The sequence below is a fragment of the Nesoenas mayeri genome (assembly GCF_963082525.1).
Source record: "Nesoenas mayeri genome assembly, chromosome: 6".
In the NCBI taxonomy this organism is placed as follows: Eukaryota; Metazoa; Chordata; class Aves; order Columbiformes; family Columbidae; genus Nesoenas; species Nesoenas mayeri.
Window position 1 is genome coordinate 39929247 of NC_137545.1, and position 19284 is coordinate 39948530.

The window sequence follows — 19284 nt, forward strand, 5'->3', positions numbered from 1 at the left end:
AGCAAGAAGAGAGTCCTCAAACTAAATACAATTCACTTCACTATTTCAAAGTACCATTAAGATGCAGAATTAGAAACATCCATTTGTTGTTCTTTTTATAGCACAGCCGAGTCACTTGGAATTTTAGCTTGTCCCTGCCAAGGATTGCTCAATTTTGAACAAAAAGTCCTCCACTATAATGTTAAAAAAGCACCAACCATCAATTGAATGCTAATCTTTATATTCTATGATACATCACTCCAAGAATGTTACCATTAAAAAATGTGAATTTTATTTTTCATAAGTGATGGATTATTGTACCAAGCTGTGTATTTTCCAGTAAAGTGTCCCTTTATGTGTCCTGTGTGATTACTAATTTGTGGAAGTATGTGTGGGGTCATTTTAGTGCTGTGGGAAAATGGAGCACTCTTCTGTTAAAATCAGTAGTGAAATCAGAAGCAAGCTATGCTCTGATCATCATAGGCATGTGTTTAAATATTGCTTTCCTTAATTGGCTATGTTCTATTTACTTAAAATGAACAATTTGGCAAGTTTTTCTCCCTTGACAACAGCAAAGCCTAAACCATTTTATAAGTTTGGCTGTTAAAATCCGATTTGTAATGTAAACCACGATATTGTAGGGTTGTTACTGTTGCTTAACCAGTTATTTTAGCTTGCCATTGTTTTATAATTGTGCACCTTTAAATATTCTGATGCTGTTTATAACCTATGCAAAACTTCTTGCTACAGAATAGCCCAATTATATTCATGATCATTTTATTTTTGCTCTATCTCACTCCCCTTGGCTTCCCTGTATAAAGATCACTGTATTACAGGGGACATTCAGTCTGGATAGGGAGATCGGTACAGCTCTGTATGTCCCATTTTCCTGCTCAGCATTTTGGGGGAACTGGCAGGGTGAGACCACCCAGCACACAAGATAAGGGTTATTCAAAGGTGGTGAGGCTCAGGTGATTTGTTACTAAACTTTAAAAATCAGCGTGTTAAGGGAAACCTTTGGAGAAAGTCTATTCATGGCACTATTGCTGCTTCTGTAACACCCAGCCTGGAGTGCTGAGTTTCTCCTTCCTACTAAAACTGCTTTTTTTGATAGCTATGGTGGTGCCCTGTAAGCACCTCAGCAGATAAAAAGTTAAATTTATGCCTTTGAAACTTCCTCCAGGGGATTTTCTGCAGCTGGGTTCTATGTCTTTTTGACATAGAGGAGGAATAAATCGAGCTCAAAACATTTCTCAGTTTGGTAAATGCCTAAATATAATAAATACAATCATTAGGACGGGAATACTTTTCTTTCCATAAATTAATGCATCTTGCACACATTTCATGGCATGTAGCCATGTTTTCTATAACTGCATTAAATATATATATAACGCTTAATCCATCTTGGCAAGAGAATTCAGTCCTTCACTAGTGGTGTAACCATCCATCCTTTCTCATAACACATAGTGTATGGCTAATAGTGCATAACACACTTGGAGTCCGGAGTTTTAGTTGAAAAATCATCCGTGTGAAACTTGTGGGATTCGTGAACATTTCATGAGTAAACTGGTCACCATCCAGATACTTATGGGCAATAAATAATACAACTCTGTGAATAACCAGCAGAGTGAACTCATCATGTTTATTCACAGAAGTATCAATCAGATGTTTTGTACTATCCAGCCAGCTACATTGCTGACCTACCACATGATTTTACTAGGGTAGCTATAGCCATTATTTTCTAAAGATATCTGAGCAAAATACTATTAGTTTAAAAATATCATTTCACTGAAGCTTTTTCTTTTGATTTCCTTTAGTTTTCAGATTGAACTACAGTGCCTCTGACACAAATGACAGAAGCCGAGTTAAAAGCAGATTAAAGAAGTTCATCTCCCGAAGACCTTCCTTGAAAACATTGCAAGAAAAGGGAATTATTAAAGGTGTGTTCGGTCTTATGTATCTTTTTGGGGTCAAAATTAATTTTTCTTTCTCAGTTAAATGAAATTGGACAAATACTTCTTAGATGTGGTTTTCTTGGTGTATCTCACACTGCTGAAGTGTAAGGAAAAACTCAATGTATGGTTACATCTATCTCTGTGCTATCTGACTACAGCTTCAATTTTTCTCCATTTAACACAGGCACTCACAATGCATGTTGCAAATCAACTTGCTGCACATCTCCATTTCTTTTTAAGAAAAGGATGTTGATATCGTTTTATATTTTAGAATCCAAAATAAGAACTTCAGATGATGTGCTGACTAATTTGTTTTCTAGGGTAGACTGGAATACTTTCTGCTGTCTTCTCTCATTATTTTTCTAACTTGCCAACAAAATATTTTTAACAATTTAAAATACATGCCAGTGAATAATGAATGCTTTGAATCTGTGATTTTTTCCTACCCCAATTTCTTTCTAACTTGGTCAGCCATCACTTTCACATATCCTTAAAAATCTGTTTCTTAGATAAAACATATTTGTAAGTTTATCAAAGGAGTTTTGCTATAGAAGCTGGTAGTTAACTTAAACGCAGTAGAGTTCTGACCACTAATAATCAAACAAAGCCATGTTTTCAAATATTGTCTGGAATAATGCTTTAAAAATTTACACACCGCCAAATTATTATGTGTGAAACCCACAACTGCACATGCAAATGGACTAGAAAGAGGCATTTTTCCAGCATCCCCTGTCAGTCGCTGGCATGTGAGTTTTCCAGTGGTGTGTCAAAAATGGCAAGGGGTGTTGCTAGTGTGTATTAAACTTGTCTGTCCCAAGCCAAGAGACTGACCCCAGCCAGCAAAAGCCAAAGTAACCACTAGAGTTAAACACCAACTGGGCCTGTGTCTAGAGAGAGGGAGAAGATTTTATGAATTAAGTTCTTACGTTTTAGATAGATGCAGAAATGTTCAGTGCCATGTTGCTTACTGTAAGGAAGTCTTAATTACATTAAATCCCGAGCCTTAGTGATGGGCTTCTGCTTCTAACTGTCACAGAGACTTTAAAAAATGTCGTTTATATGTAAATATATGCGTGTGAGGTGTGCACACACTCACAAAACTTTCAGGATCTGTCCCTGTACATAGTACCTGATTTCAATATATTGGAGGGTTTTACCTCTTTGAAGTACTCTGTGGGTTGAGGGTGGGATTTGAATGCATCATATTAGTTTGTTTCAGTTATTACAGTAATAGAGTAGTAATTTATAGCCTTTTAATTTCTGGATTTAAGGGGTTATTTTTTAGTTTAATAAAGTGTGGCTGATGAATCTCCTGTGGTGTTACACAGGGATCAGAAGTGATCCCTGCTAACAAATCCAGGTTCATTAGCATAATTCAAACCCATCCCCTAATATATCTCTCTAGGAAAGCCAGATGCATTTGGTTTTGGCTACAGTTGCGTTAAAGTCTTGATTCATAAACATAGCTTGGTTCTACCTGGGGTAGTCTTCCATGGATAACGAAGATGCATGATTTGTGACAGAGTAATTCAGAACTGGTACCCAGCACGGTTTTATTGCCAAACTAATGTTACCATGAAGAAAACATGTTAGTTATCTACCATGAAGTTTCATTAGGATTAGGTTTTGGCCATGCAAATGAGGCAGGATTCGTTAGCACAGCTTAATTCCAATCTACGGTAAGTCTATATGAAATGCTTATTCGATAAGGTTCCTTCATTGTCTTCACCAGAGTTTATCCCTTAATCTGTTAAAATGATATGAAAATGCAGTTGCACTGCTTATGCAGAGACCACTTTTAAATGTTAATTTTTAGGCTCACATTAGAATATTTTTAAATCACAAAATGCAACCATCCAGATTAAAAATGCAAAGCTTGCCAAATTTTGTATTATAAGATGCATCTATTTATTTTTCTAAAGGTGACTTAAATGGTTGCAGAAACCTCTCAAAACTATTTATTTGCTCATTTCTTAAGGGAAAAAATGTTAACCAATTTTTACAAGAAAAAATTCCTCCGGCTCTGAGAACATACATACTAACTTTTATCCCAGAGGGAAATACTTCTGTCAGAACTGTAAATCCCTTAAAATAGGGGCTCGTAATAAAAGTGTGTCTAAAGCCTTGCAGGACATCTCAGTACCAAATTTCTGACAAAGAGCTGCTCTGTGTGCTAGTGAAGAATTGATGTAAATATCTGTGAAGCGTGTGGTGTTAATTACTCCAATGCAGTGGCACTGTAGGTGCTGTGAAAACCTTCACTTTTCATCAAGTGCTATTCATATTTGCCAGGGGCACTATAAAGCTCTCAAATGTATATTGATTTTTTACATTGTATGTCACATTGGAACCAAAACTCCAATAAATTTAACACATAAATTATAGTCATGAGTAAATACATTTTAAGGTGGTAAGTTCACTTAAACACAGTTCTGTGCTCTGTTAGTCACTGATGTGTACACACTTGGCCAGAAGACTTGACACATTTCTCCACATTAACCAAATTTGGGAATAGAGGCTTCAAAATTAAACAGCAGTTTGATCTCCTGGGGTACTTTGTTCTGCCAACATTGTTATCGGAAAATCTAGAAATTATGTGATTGTCGTTTAACTCTTAACCAAACTTTGCTTATGTAGGATGTAGCAAATATCTATGTAGTAAATAAAGCAATTAACAAATGGGAAGACTGAGAAATAGGAGGACGATAATCAGACAAGGGAATGTAGCAGACCAAAGTGTAAATGTGAGTTGCACGTTAATCTGAAATGAAGACACACCAACACTTTACGTGACAAAAAGTTATTTTTGTCATGGCTGTCCCATTTGCTTTCTAGTCCTTTGCGTAGAAGAAGCCAGAATGGGAACAGCACGTTGGCTCCATTCACTGCCATGGGCTGGGGATTGTTATTCTCCAGCGAGAATTCTAATGAAGATCATCAGTCCTTCTCATTCCATCTCACTCATACTTCTTCGATCTGAAAGCATTTTGAGTAGTTCTTGAGACAACAAGTAATACAGTATCTTTGCGTAACATGTATACATCTATATGCATGCTTATATTCATATATATCCACATAAACATCCGTGCAAACCTAGAAACAGTAAATAAGAGGCGTGTTCCATGTCTGCCATATTAACAGTGTTATTTCGAGAATAACTATGTTGAAATTTATATGCTGGGGCAGGGGGTCCTCAGTTCCTTGGGACTGAAATATTCTCAGAATTTACAGAATCTGCACTAATATGCTAGAAAAATAATATATAAATCTTCCCTTTTAAAACTACTTTATAGTCTTTAATTGAACTTTGATCTTCATGTTTGAGCTTTGTCATGATTTAATATTACCCAAAACGAATTGCCAACCTTCAACTTGATATTGGCCTGCTAACCTCCTGATTTCTGAGCCTTTCTAGTCCACACACACACAAAAAATATTTCTGTGAAACTGTGATTTTAAAGCTCTGGTGGTTGTTTTGGCAATAGACTGTCACAAAATACACTTTCAGTAAATGGTAAAAAAGCATGAGTAACAACTTAACATAAATGACACTGTGGGAAATAAGGAAAATGCTATGCAGCTGGCAAGAAATTAATCTGCTTTTTTGGGGAGGGGAGTTGGGGTGTTTTTTGTTTTATTTTTTTTTTTCTCCCCCAAAAGATAGACACCAAAGGAACTTCAATAAATTCATTGAATTCATTTCTTAAGTCAAGGCAAAACCCAGAACAGCATAAAAATTGGAATGGTTACAACTTTTTCAAGACGAAAATAAAAGCCACTCAATTGCTAGTGAAAGGAACTAGCTGTGATTTGGCTTGATAGCCTATAGAACAGGGCTCAGCATATGTTGGTGGTTGTGCAGATAGCAGCATAGAGATCACCAATCATTTTCTTTCTAGACAAGGGAAAAGTCTTTATTGTCTCATATGTCTCAATGGACCTTGGAGCAGTTCAATGTAACGAGTGTAACATTCATGAGAAGTCCAAAAGAGTAGATTAAGACCTACCTTTGGTGTGCTCAGTAATTCTTCTGGGTTATGCAGGAATTTAGCAAGTAATCTGGTGCCCATAATAATTTGGGAAAGTTAGGAACTGTTTCCTTCAAGTTGCAGGGACAGTGAGTCACAAGGGTATTTCTTTCTTTCTTTAACCACTATGTGGACTTCTGGAAGTATGTTTCCCAAACCCTGTGGATGGCCAAATACTGGATAAAGTAATTTATTTTTTTTTTCCTTTGACATGATGGTCAGAAATAATTCAGATAGTTTTAAAATGTCTCATTTTTTGGATGCATGCTTTGAGGAGCGCAGCAGACTTGCTCTCTTTGAATTCAAATGAGCTCTTGTCCCAGCAAAACACCATCATTTCTTAAAAGAGACCAGTGTCTGCAGTACTCTCTATTTTCCATTTTTCTGAGAATATGAAACAAATCTAGTAGCTCATATGGCACTTAATAGTAACTGTTCACAAATGTAATTTTTTTTTTAATTGATGACCACCACAGATCAACGATCTATAGTAAATCTCCAAGTTAAAAGGACTGGCAAGATTCCCAGCTCGCATAAATCACAGGAGCTCCCCTGACAGTCTCCCTGACTTTGGTTAGCTGAGGACCTGGCCCACTTATTGTAAAAGCATCATGGCACTATTTGGAGCCCCAGTCTGGGTTCAGCATCATTTTAATGTCTGACTTAATATGTCTGATGCTACGGAACGAGCAAGTAGAAGTCACCTTCCAGAATATGGCCCTTTGCAACCACATCCCTTGTCCCTGCAAAAAATTAATCCCTGTGGTGCCTACTATTTTGTTCTTCTCTCTGTACATTCCTCTTTTATTTCAGCTTTTCATTCTCTTTTCCCCTTTTCCCTCCCAACATTCAAACAGATGCAAAGAAAACAAACAACTTAGGCATCTGGTAATCCAGCAGCTCAAATCCAGTTGTAGTAGAGTTAACTCTGCTCCTGGAAAGCACTGAATTGTGTAGATATAATTCATGTTTCTAAAAACTTGGGCATTACACCATTATACCTTCTCCCTGCACGTCAGAATGTGAGCTTCTCCCTGAGAAATGGGCAGATGAGCCATAGCCTTCCCTGTTTTTTTAATAAAAAACACTGAAGAAGGAGTTCTTTCCAAGTGTGGCCACATCTCATCCCTGTACACCAAAACCAGTGAAACAATGACATTCTCAGTGAGGATGTGGCTTGAGTGATTTTGTTTTAATTGTTTCTCTTCCAGAAGTATTGTCTCCCATAGACTAGATTTCTGCAGCTCAGAATTAGTGGCTTTGCTGCAGCCTGCGAGAGCTACTCAAAAAAAAAAGGAGCTCTGTCAGGCTCTGGGAAAACTTGAAGCTCACCAGAAGGAGCAATTCATTGCAGCTGTAATCATCATTTTACATTATACAACTTGCGAATGTCCATTCCCTCCTCTTCTGGTGTCTCGTTTTATATCCATGTGCAAAGCTGTCACACCCCCCACCATCTTAAATAGAAAGTTAAATGCACAGATATCAGGGATGTGTAATGTAAACCATACCACCAAACATATTATGAATATATTGCTCTTCTTAAAAATGCTTGTTGGTTTTTCATACTACAGTATTGACTAACTGTCTGTGTTTGATGTATGGTTTACCAGCCTGATGTAGACTTATGGTTAGAGCTTAACTTGTTAGTTCTGCTTTTGCAGCCAATTCAGAATAACTACAGATGCCCCAAGATATTAAAATTGACTGCTCAAATGGACTCAGTGTGGGAGTTTCATTGGTTTTAAATTGATAACAGCTGAAAGAGTGAATGATTAAAGCTGTATATGGGCATAGTATGCAGCTCCTTTGTACAAGCTCTTGTGAACAGAATTCACTGTATGGGAAATTGCCTTTGTTCTAATAAAAGATATTTCTGAACAATTGTTAGTTTAAATTTTTAAATGATGAAACAAGAGCATTTCAGGAGCCTATAGAGGAAATAACTCCTGAGAAACTGGAATAACTCTGAGAAGATAAAGTGGATTTCTATTCAGAGGGGAGCATTTAAAGTTAAGTAGCATTCCATAAGGTGGTAATCGTGTCTATTTCCCAGGCATTTGAGTTAAATAAGCTGGATAGGAAACATAAACTGTCATAACAGGAGGTTAGGAGTGTTGTGTACATCTTTTTTTTTTATGTCATAAAAACCAAAGTTTTGAAGGGGCCTTATCACAAATAAATCAAACAAAAGCTTTTTTGCTTCTTTTATCCCTTTGGGAGCAGTTCTTATTTTTTGAAAAAATCTTCTGGATTGTTTCCCCTTAGGCTAGTTTTAAAATATATATACTTATTCCTATAAAAGAATAAAAATATAATATTTTAATCTTATACATGAATCCACTTAACAAAAGTTAGGAAGTTGCCATTCCTATAATTCCTTATTTTTGAAGGAAAACCAACAAAGGTGCACAAACAAATCTTAGCTGATTTTGCCTCAACCATCCCTGTGACCTGTAAGAATGTAAATATGGCAGCGCAGCCACTGCCATTCCCATCTTTCTGTACAGAAACAGAGCCAGCAAAGAAATCAATTGACTAGAGAGAGTCACGGAGTTTGTGGTTCAGGAGTACCCAGAATTCAGAGTATTTGGATGAGATCATGTTCTTATAAATACTCACAAATTTCTTGAGGGGGGAAAAAATCCAAAGTTGTTGTGTGTCATTGTTTTAATCTCTTTTGGTGCTCAGCAACAATTAATGCTGATTGGCTGCACCTTCCATTCAAGACAAAAATCCTGAGTGCCTGTTTTTTAAAGAGGTGTTTTAATGCTTAACTGTGTGATAGAGGATGTGAATATATACATATAGTGAAAGGTACAGAAAAATGAGGTTAAACATTTTGCTGGAGAAGATACAGAATCTCCACTCAGAGAAGAAGTAATGGACTAGGTGAGAAGTGTGTAATAGTTTCCAGCCTTTTTAATATTTCCTTCTAAAAACACCAAGTATTCTGCATTCATACTGGGGACTGAAAGAGTAACTGCAAAATAATCCTGGAATTTGGTAATAAAGGGGTTATAAGGGAGAAGAGAAGCTGCTGAACACCCATGCATTAATTTTGTTCGATTTTTCGTGTGTTACCATCAAAACACAGCGCAATCCTTTGCCTGTTTTGCTTCCAAAAGTGTTTACAAGTGTCTTTGTCCACCAAATAAGATACATTTTTGCTTCTTTTTAACATAATTTACATTGGAGACCATTCCATATTATGCAAAGAATTTGACAGGTCTTTGCTAAAATTTTAAAAAACAATTAAGAAGTCAAAAGAGGAAGTGCTAGTACATTTTAATCATAAATCTCTGTATATATAATTACCACTGAAGGCAGCTATAAATGTTTTATGAAGAAAATGTAACCAGACTGTGCTTTGTCAGAAACATAACCCCAAAACATGTAACAGACTGTTCGCTAATGCTTAATGCCACACATGCACACAATCTTCTTCAGCATAGTTTTATGAACCCGGTCCTCCATTCCTTCTGCAGCCGAAACTCCGACTAACTTAAATTCAGGCTTTGGTGTACTCTGCCAGAATGTAGATCACATGCACTGGGAGGTGCTGGAACCATAGAATAGTTTGGGTTTTAAGTAACCTTCAAAGGTCATCTTGTCCAACCCTCAACTTCCCTGATACATATCAAGAAGCCCAAACCATCCCATGCACACCATCTTGTTTTCCTGATTGTTCTCTACTCTGGGGTGTTAGGAAAGGAAAGGCAATTGTGTTGCTCTTGAAATCTAAGCTTAGTGAGAGATTAACAATAGGAAAGTGAAGCTTTGCCTGTTAAGGAGAATAAGGTGCACTGCTTAGAGGAAGAAGCCTTCAAACTAATTATGGTGGAACATGGTGGGACTGACTATAGAGGAAATATTTATTGTCATGGGAGCTGTAGAGGACAGCAGGAGCTCCTGCTGTTCTGCATGTCACTGTGCTTGTTGGGTTTGCTCCGCAGAGCCCGAGCTTGTGCTAATACCCCTCAGCTATGTATGCAAAAATTTCGAAAGCTTTTGTGCCAAGTTCCAAAATGTACTAGTCTGTTGAAATGCTATATGGAGACTGTCTCTTTGGATAAATGATGGTAGCACACTCCTATTGTTTAAGCATTTAACTGGCTCCTATTGAGTAGTTTCTTTCATCTCTTTGATTCATTTTGATTCTAACTGACAACATCCCCATTACTGATTGCTCCTTTCATAAATTCTCAAACATATAAAGTGGAAATGAAGCTAATTAGTAATCTGAGGAGTTTAACTTGCTTATACAAATATGTTGTAAGATCAACATCCTAAGTTGCTCAAAACTTTAAAATCATAAAAACTAAAAGGTAGCATTATCTACTTAAATGATTATTCATCAAAAAAACAACACGAATGACAAGTTGAACTTAGTGTAAAACTTCGTCAAAACACAACTAGGACATTCCATTTTTTTAACGGGCCATTTAGTGACCAAGAAAACCTCTTGTAAAGATGAGATTAAATTGTACCAAGTTGTAATGATGTAAAGTAATGAAGCCCTTGCATCCCTACGGTGATATATGGCAAGAGCAGAACTCTGTATCTGCAGAACAGACAGGTTGCCCAACAATATACCTTTCAAGTTTGGGCCAACAGATAATATCACATAGGATTTGGGATTCAACAAGGTACAGAGCAGTATCTCTAGAATAGCCTTCACTTTTTTATGGCAGGTCCAAGCAACCTCCAGAGACCACTGCTTCCAAGCCTTTGAAAGCTCAGGGTCTAAACTAAAGTTGAGCCCAACCTTAGTGCCAGGAGCAGCGGATATTGAGAGGTTTGATTTTGGGACAGGAGTTAACAGCTACTAGGACTCCAAAAAATTTGTTTCCAACTTTGTCTGTCCATCTTCGATACCTGAGTTTTTAATTAATATGAAAGCTCAGAAGAGAGATAATAATGTGCTTTAATGTATTCTTCTCTCTTTTTTTTTCCAAATGTAGATCAAATTTTTGGCTCCCATTTGCACTTGGTTTGTGAGCATGAGAAATCTACAGTCCCCCAGTTTGTAAGACTGTGTATAAAAGCTGTTGAAAAAAGAGGTGAGTACCTTAATATTTAACATTATTTTATTTTTTCTATTAGTAATCAGAACTTTAATCTTGTAACTCTGAACTGCCAGGATACGCAGGCAGTTCAATTTATAATATATAATATAAATATGGACTGAACTGTATCCCATTCTGTATCTTTTGTATCTTCATTTTCTTACTAATAGTACCAATTCATGCTGATTATTCCTTACATTTTGTTTGACATGTTGTTGTTTTAGTCTTTCTCTGGGTAAGCAAATGCTAAACATCAATAAAACGTCAGTAACTCTCATTCTGAAGTCTCTGGTGAGTGTAATGCCAATACTTTTTCCTAAGTCCTGAATAGTATTCAACCAAAATAAATTATTCTAGTGTGAACATTTTTTTTTTTTTTTAATACGTGCAGGTGTCTAATTTTTTAGTTATTTTTAAAAGCCAAAGTATTGTAAGAATATTGGAATAAGTATTCATCCTCATTAAAAGTTTTGATTAATTTAATAAGAATTTTCATGGTATAAAAAGATGAGCTTAACACTGTTGCCTGTCTTCCTTTCTTCAGAGTGCATCTTCTCTCATTGAAGGTCATTTTCTTTGGAAGGTACATGCGGTAGATGCAGAATTTTAAAATGTATTGTATAAAAATGTGAGGCTTCATCACCATCTGTTACAAGTTTACAACTTGTTCCAGGGATCTGGGGAAACATATATCTTGCAAAAGATAGAAAATTTATTTTCAGAATAAGGCTGGGTGAACCCATTGTCACTACCATATACTGGAGCCTCAGAACAAGAGAACCAATGAAAAATAAAAAGATACTTAGACCGTTAACCACAAAGGAAAAAGCTATTTTAATTCCATCTTTGTTACCTGGTTTTATAGAGAAAGGTGCAATAAAAACTACCCTGGAGTTTCAAACTCTGGGAAATTCATACTTTAATTTCACAGCAAAGAGAGCACTGGGATATTATTATTCCCAGAATGATTGGCAGGAAGTCATAGACTAACAAACTGGAGATAATTCGGTAGGGGGAGATAGTAGCATTGGTTTTTTGGAGGAAGGTTGAGGCTGGATAAAGAAAGAGGCAAAGAAAGGGGAGAAATGTGTGAAGTGACTATTAACAGAGGAGGAATTGTGAGGAGAAATTCAGAACATGAAAAGGAAAGACAGAGATTAGATTATAAAAATACCATGCCATGCAGAACACATCCAATTGACTGTTTGGTTACAATCTTAGCACAGGTTCTCCAAAGGATGCACTGCATATTTCATACGTGTTTTGTAGTATTTGACCACTCCTCCAGGAGAAGTGAGGCCTGAGGTCTCTGTACTGCTGCACTGAATAGAAAAATCCAAGAAACCTAATCAAGTGTTTATTGTCTGTGTGATTATGAGAGAAAAGTTCACAGGAGAAAATTAAAATATCAGTGTTTCTTCAGAGAAGTTCATCCTTTGCAGTATTGCATTTTTGTTCTGTTTCCTTCAAACTTACTATGACTCGAGAAATCTACCCCTTTTAGTTAGTCGCATACGTAAATAAAAGCTAATCATACAGCACAAGATAAAAATTTCATTTTATCACTGTATTTATGAGTTTATATTTGATATACAGTGTTTTCTGTTATCGTTTTCTTGGATTAAGACGCTTGCATTTACTCGCATTCTATTTACCCAAAGTGTTGTTTTTACTAAGTTCTGGCATAAACTATCTCAGGACAGCAGTAATTTATGTGAAGCTAAGTCCAATGTTTATGCAAGCTTCTGATGACATTTTATGCTGGGGTTGGTATTAGGAAGCAGCATGTGGAGGTGCCAAGTCTCCCAGCATGGCTGAGACTCAACAGATCTGAAGGCCTCCTCTTAATGGCCAGATATGCCTCCAGCCAAGATACTCAACTGCAGAGTCATGGGAAATACTTACGTACCAATTATGGGAAAGGCACATTTAATGAAAACTGTATGTTTACTTTCATAGTCTTAGTAAGATGGCCTAGATACTCAGTACAGCTGGCATATTGGCTGTTGTAGGAGAGGGTTTTTTTTTCCTCCTATTTAGAAAATATATCATCTACATACTGTAACTGTAACAAAATGTTACTTGCGTGCTTCATTTAAGATAAAGGATTATTAGGAAAAAAAGACCTTAGGAGACTAACCCTAAATGTTACAATACACGCATACTTTTCTGAGCAGTTGTGTTCTTATTTATCAGCTCATGTTTTTAATTTTTACTTACCTATTGATATTCTATGTGTTTTTCTTTCTTCTTTAAACATTATCACTGTACACAGAAAGTCTAGCAGTGATCTGAATAAACCATATTAATTAGTGCATTTTCCTGTGTAAATGAGGTTACATACAGTAGCCAACTGTAGTAGTATTCTCCCACAGATTAAAAATGCAGAGGGTGTCATTAGCTATTGATAAGATTTCCTGTTTAGTTACACTATTTTTTAAATGTATGTCTACATTGAAATCAAAGGAATTATTCTGAAGCTATTTTGCTGCAACTTAGATCAGATTTTGGTCATTTATCCCTTAGGCTACTGTTTGCTTATTCACCGTTGCAGGACAGGGGTGCTTTATAAGGACTGGTCTAAAAATTCTTATACCATAATGCATATTTATCTCCCCAACAAGGATGCACTTGTTCAACAATGAATTCCATTTTTTCAGCCTTTTTTTGGGTGTTTCTAGTTATTGAAACAGGGCTGGGAAGCAGAAGGTCTTTCTACATTTACTTACCCATCTTGCAGGGTCAGTAGTGGAGTTTAATAGTCCATAAAAATGTGCCCATTCTTGTAAACTTGTAAGACAATAGTCACATATAAATTTATTCTTTTTAATTTTTTTTTTTTTAAATGAAAGCTCAGGTTTTTCTTCATCCATCCTCTATTATTTATTAATTCATATTTTTTTATGAACTTCTTGTCCTGAGTATTTAACTATACAGACTCATGCCACTGAAGTCAAAGGTATTTAGGCAAAGAGCATTTGCACCCTTGGCATCCAATACAATATCCTAAATAGAAAAAAAACTTGCACGTATATGATATGATCTGATGAGGGTAAGAGAATAAGTCTGTACCATTCAAATACAGTGGCTACTCAAAGATTTCTAGCATTTCTTTCTACTTTTTCAGGGCCTTGGAGGGAAATTTTTTCATGGAACAGCATATTTATTCAGTATTTTTTCTATGTAGTCTTTTCCTTCGTCATCAACATCTATCTTGGATACATCTCAGGCTTTTCTGGTGCTATTTGATGAGTCGCCTTCTTCAATCTGTCTTCCATAATTCTTCTTGTCCCCAAAAAGTGTCAGGTAGGTGTCCCCGACCCCGAGCTGGGGGTGCAGCAGGGAAAGCCTGGGACAATCCTCCCGTGTGCTCCAGCTCACATGCTTTGCACTCCTGCCAAGGGTGAGATGCAATGCAAGATTTCTGGTGTTTCTAGGCCAGATATCATTTCCAGTCATTTCTTGAGTGACCTATTTATTTTGTTATCCACGACCCTTTAAAAGTTCTGGCTCTATTTTTGCCCCGCCCCCCCCCCCCCCCCCCTTTTTTTTTAATATGTAAAAGGCATGAGTAAAATGCTTAAAAAACCCAAAAATATCAGTCTGCATTTTACCTAAACAAAATGCCATCCAGTATTTCTCATAGTAATGTTGTACTGGGTGAAAACAGTCTGATACTAAACTTTTTTCTGGGGATGATGATTTTTCTGTGTGTCTAATGACAGAGTAAATGAACACCTCGAGCAGTCAGTATCCTAAACCTATCGAGGGTATCCAGTGTAGTTTAGGTTTTGTAAAGAAATACAGTACTAATGCTCCAGGGAAATATAACTTAACTTTCATCTCTCTTTTGAAATGTCCTTCATTTTCTCCCTCCGTTCCCAAATCCAAGTTAGTGTTCTCAAATCAGCCTAAATGACTTGAAAAATGACACTGCAGGCAGCAAAGCTGATGATTACAGGTACCGTTTCCATTCTGAACTGGACATTGCAGACATTGTTTTCTGTTGCTTTTCTTGGAGCACAGGATGCTCTGACAGGAATGATACACAAAATTACATATTTGATTCAATGCCTAAAAGCCACCCTGGGATCCATAACCTTGCTTAAAGATTTAAGAAAGACCTTTAGTCCACTTCTGAGAAGGTTCTTAGCTTAGAAAACTTTATCTTTCAACTTTACTTCTTAGCAGCTGTTATGTTTTTTTGCTGTCGTTTGTTTGACAGGATCCAGTTATAGGTTCCGATGTCTGTTTAAAGAAACAGGGAGGTTGTTGGCTTTAAAATTCCCTTACTGCTTGTGTGTTCAACATTTTCCCAGGCTTTTCTACATAGTTTGCCAAGTAAAGGGACTGACCTTTTGTAGCAAACACTTTTTCATTTCTAAATGCTCACTTTGATTTTTGTCCCATTTTATGCTCATTCCAAACTGTTTACAACCCACTAAAAATGACTGTGAATTATATGTTTGTGTAATGGATTCCTTTTGTGGTCAGAGTGGAATGTTTACTTTGAACAATTAGTTATCTTTGGGCAGATTATAGTGACCTGAAAAAAGAACGGCTAAAATTATTATAGTACCTTAACTATTTCCTTTTGTTATCTTCTCTGTTTGTCCAATGTATTATTTACTGGGTTTCATTCCTCTCAGCCCCAGTGAAAAAATCATGTTAAATAAGAACAGCGACACAAGATCCCTGAGCATAGAGTTCTTGTTTTAGGGGGTTGATTTGCTGAGGTAGGACCAGCGGGAATTCAGAAGCGACCATTAGGCACTTAAAGACTGGCTGTGCAATTTTAAGAAGACCCTGTTTTGAAAGAAATTTTAAGCACTTTCTGTGTGAAAATCCAATTTCTCAAAAACGTCCAAAGTCTGACACCCCAAAACACCTAAAAATCAAGACTCTGTTTGCCTTTATTGTCCATAACTGCAATTTGATTATGCATAATATTGCAGAAAGGCACACATGTGAAGTCTCACACAGGAAAGTATCCAGTGTTTAAGGGAGAAAATGTATTTATGGGCAAAGATAAAGTACCTTATGAGATGCAGTCAAGAAATACAGTCATCCCGATGAAGAGAAATGAAGATAAAAATGGTATTTTAAACAACCTCACCTCCCAAATGCCACGCTGCCCTGTGACAGAAGGTTGTGTCCCTTTCATCAGTTTTATCTCTTAATCTAAAAGCTAAAGTGCAGCTAAAAGCACTTTAAAACCTATTTATAAAAAAAAAAAAAATGAAAAGAAAAAGAAAGTGATATTTCATTACCTTCTAAATCATATCCTGCTTAAAATGTAGTTAGTATTCTGGTAGAAAGTTTACATAGAGGAGAGTTCACTTATCTCAAGGAGTGAAGCGAAGAGGAAATGAGTTTTAAAAATATAAAGTATTGTGAATATATATTTATATAGCTGGGAAAAATGAGGTTTTAAAACAGTTTAATGCCATCTCTTTTCCTAATGGAAGAAAACTGCCAAAGTCCCAAACACCTCTTAAAGCTGATGAACTCTCACACTAAGATCACTAACTTTGTTGTGGTGTAGTTAGAAGATTACAGGAGCACAGTGAGGATGGCAGAAGCCATGAGGCCATTGCAGCTAAAATATGTATTAATAGCCACTATATATAACCTTTAGTAGCTTATATCCCTGTATGTATTGTAATGCTCCATATTATTAGATTTGTGTTCAGCGAATCTGTGTTTGCTCCTCCAGGTCGTATTTAGCTTAAGCAATATTTTGTTTTATGTATTTGGTTCTTGAAAATTCTTCAGTCTCATTCCTGAGGACCTGGAAGTCTGAAAGTACAGGGTAGTTTTGCCAGGGGTTGCTCACCACCGGCTTTGAACTCCCATTAAACGTCCAGTGTTCCCGGGCTGCTTCCCAGCATGATCAGACCAAACCCATCAGCTGGTGGCATAAAGGATTTGTTCTGGCAAAGTTATCTTGAGAAGAAGGGAAACCTCAGGAAACCAACCTCTATCCTGTGCAGTTTTAGATTTCTGTCTGAGTGCAGGATTATTGTCCAACAGCACTTGGCCCCTGAGCAGTCACTGAAATGTATTTCGTTTGTGTTTTCTCTCTATTGTATCTTTTAGAATATTTCTACCCTCAGAGCAAGAAACTTCGTGAATAGCAGTTTGTTTCCTACAAGCTTATTCACTGTTTTTCAGTACTTATTCTCCCCTGGAAAGGTATTTTCCGATCTTTTTTCCTCCTCCTCCCAGGCCTACACATGCTTCCTTGCTCACCCAGATATAATTTTACATACAGTTTCCAGTGGCTTTAGAATTCAGTACCCTGAAAGTACAGAGATCATATTCCTCCACCAAATGATCTGAGCTCCCAGTTCTGCTAATTTTGTACTGTTCATTCTTTCCCACTTTGGGATAATCTATTATACTTGGATCCAGGCACGCACTAAGAGCTAATACTTCCATGAAGAATGTGCAATTTGTACTGTTTAGCTTGTGATGAGATTCCTGAAGTCTTTTATGATTCTATCTTGTTCCAAGGAGGCTTCTGCTCCCAGCTTTTATATGTGCTGATTTTTTTATGTTTTTTAAAAAAAAGAAAAACAAGCTGATAGGAAAAAAATTACACACACACACACAAATATCCAGCAGTTCAGCAGATAAAGCCTTTTTCCAGGGAATTCTAGTGGGATGAAGAAAACTGTTTCTGCGGGCATTGAACTACTTTTACTTTAAAGTGGCCAACAAGCATAAACTTAAATGTACATATGAATGCAATAAAAAGCAACAAAGTTCTGACAAAAGCCATTGCAAATTTGTGATTTAAAAGGTTTTGTATTTGTTTGTTTGCTGGGTTTTGGTTTGTTTGTTTGTGTGGGTTTTTGTTTGTTTTGTTTTGTTTATTCTTCTTTTGAGTAGAAATTAAGAGTGGTTGAATTTAGTGCAAACATGTTGGCAGGCTTTCCTCAACCGTTTCTGTCTTCGGGCTCAGGCAATCGCGCTATAGCCACCTTTCTTAGAGTAAGAGCCAGTTAATAGCGTTGTGCAAGGTCCAAGTCCGAGTTGGCTCCAAAGGGTATTCACTCTGGGGCCTCTGTGTCTGCTAGAAAGCCACATTCTGAGTGAGGAAAAATATCAAGAAGTGTCAACAGGAAACATCACGGAAGGGCATACAAGACAAATTAGAGAAAAGGAGACAACAGCAGGAAAAAAAAAGGGCAAAAAAGCCTTGCAATGACAATGCGTAAGAGAGAGAATAAATAAATGTTTTTTTTAAAATTGGAAGCAGAGATGGTAAGCTAGTTAGAAGAAAAAGGCACTAAAAAAAAGGCAAGCATTCGAACCAGTTGCTGTCTTTGTCATAGTTACCTGATACCTGTTTCACTGATTAATCTGTTCCAGAGAAATGTATCCATTTCTACGAAGAAGAGGGGGATTTGTATTTTAAGCCTTGCCAGTAACAACAAGCAGACACTCAGTGTGCACCAGAGTAACATTTGCAATGCCTGGGCCAAATTCATGCCTTGTGTAATTTTATTGCTTTTACTGGAATTACACCAGAGATGAGTTTGGCCTTTTGCCTTTTTCTAGCATTGTATAATATATCTATTAGTGAACATGCAGAAGGAAACAGGGCATTTTGTCTTCAGAATTTTCCATAAAATCTTTTTCAATAGTCTTAATAAATAAAATAAACCACTTAACCTATGAAAGAAAAAAGAATCAAACAACATTTTCTAGATATTGAAATAATGTTAATATACTTTGTAAATCAAGTAGTTGACATTTGTACACGCTGAAACAAAAAGTCCTGAGAAATGTAAAGCCAGCCAATATTCTGTGCCAAAGAGAAAATGAAGGTCCTGACGTACCCTCTGGTCAGAGTCAGATTTGGGGTAGATTACACGAGTATCGACTTCCTAGCCGTGCAAAAGCTATAAAGTCCTCTTTTTTCTCCTGAATAAAGCAAAGATGTGAGGCACTGTGCCATAGTACCATCCACATGCCATCACAGACAAGGAGCTGGCAGGATTGCCACTGCAAACCCCACTTAGTCAGAACTTACAGTCCAACCATTAATAGAACACACTGGGCTAACACTTCACAAAATGAGTCTTGGCCTAGAGGAGATGTTCATACACATTAAAAAAATCGTTAAGTCCAGTAACTTCCTTTAAGGGGGAAAAAAAGTAGTTGTAGTTTTATATTCTTCTAAAATCCCTGTCACTGAAAAATGAAGTTATGTTTTTTTAAATAAAATTATGAAGGCATCATTCC

The 19284-nt window shown here is 36.7% G+C and overlaps 1 protein-coding gene across 1 annotated transcript in view; it reads left to right on the forward strand.

The window, feature by feature from the left end:
* The window catches only part of ARHGAP15 (Rho GTPase activating protein 15), a 324795-nt gene that overhangs the window by 186708 nt on the left and 118803 nt on the right, over nucleotides 1–19284 (forward strand). Inside the window, exons 9-10 of the mRNA XM_080346977.1 lie at nucleotides 1797–1919; nucleotides 10927–11025. Coding sequence (XP_080203103.1) covers nucleotides 1797–1919; nucleotides 10927–11025 — 222 coding nt within the window. The remainder of the gene's footprint in view (nucleotides 1–1796; nucleotides 1920–10926; nucleotides 11026–19284) is intronic.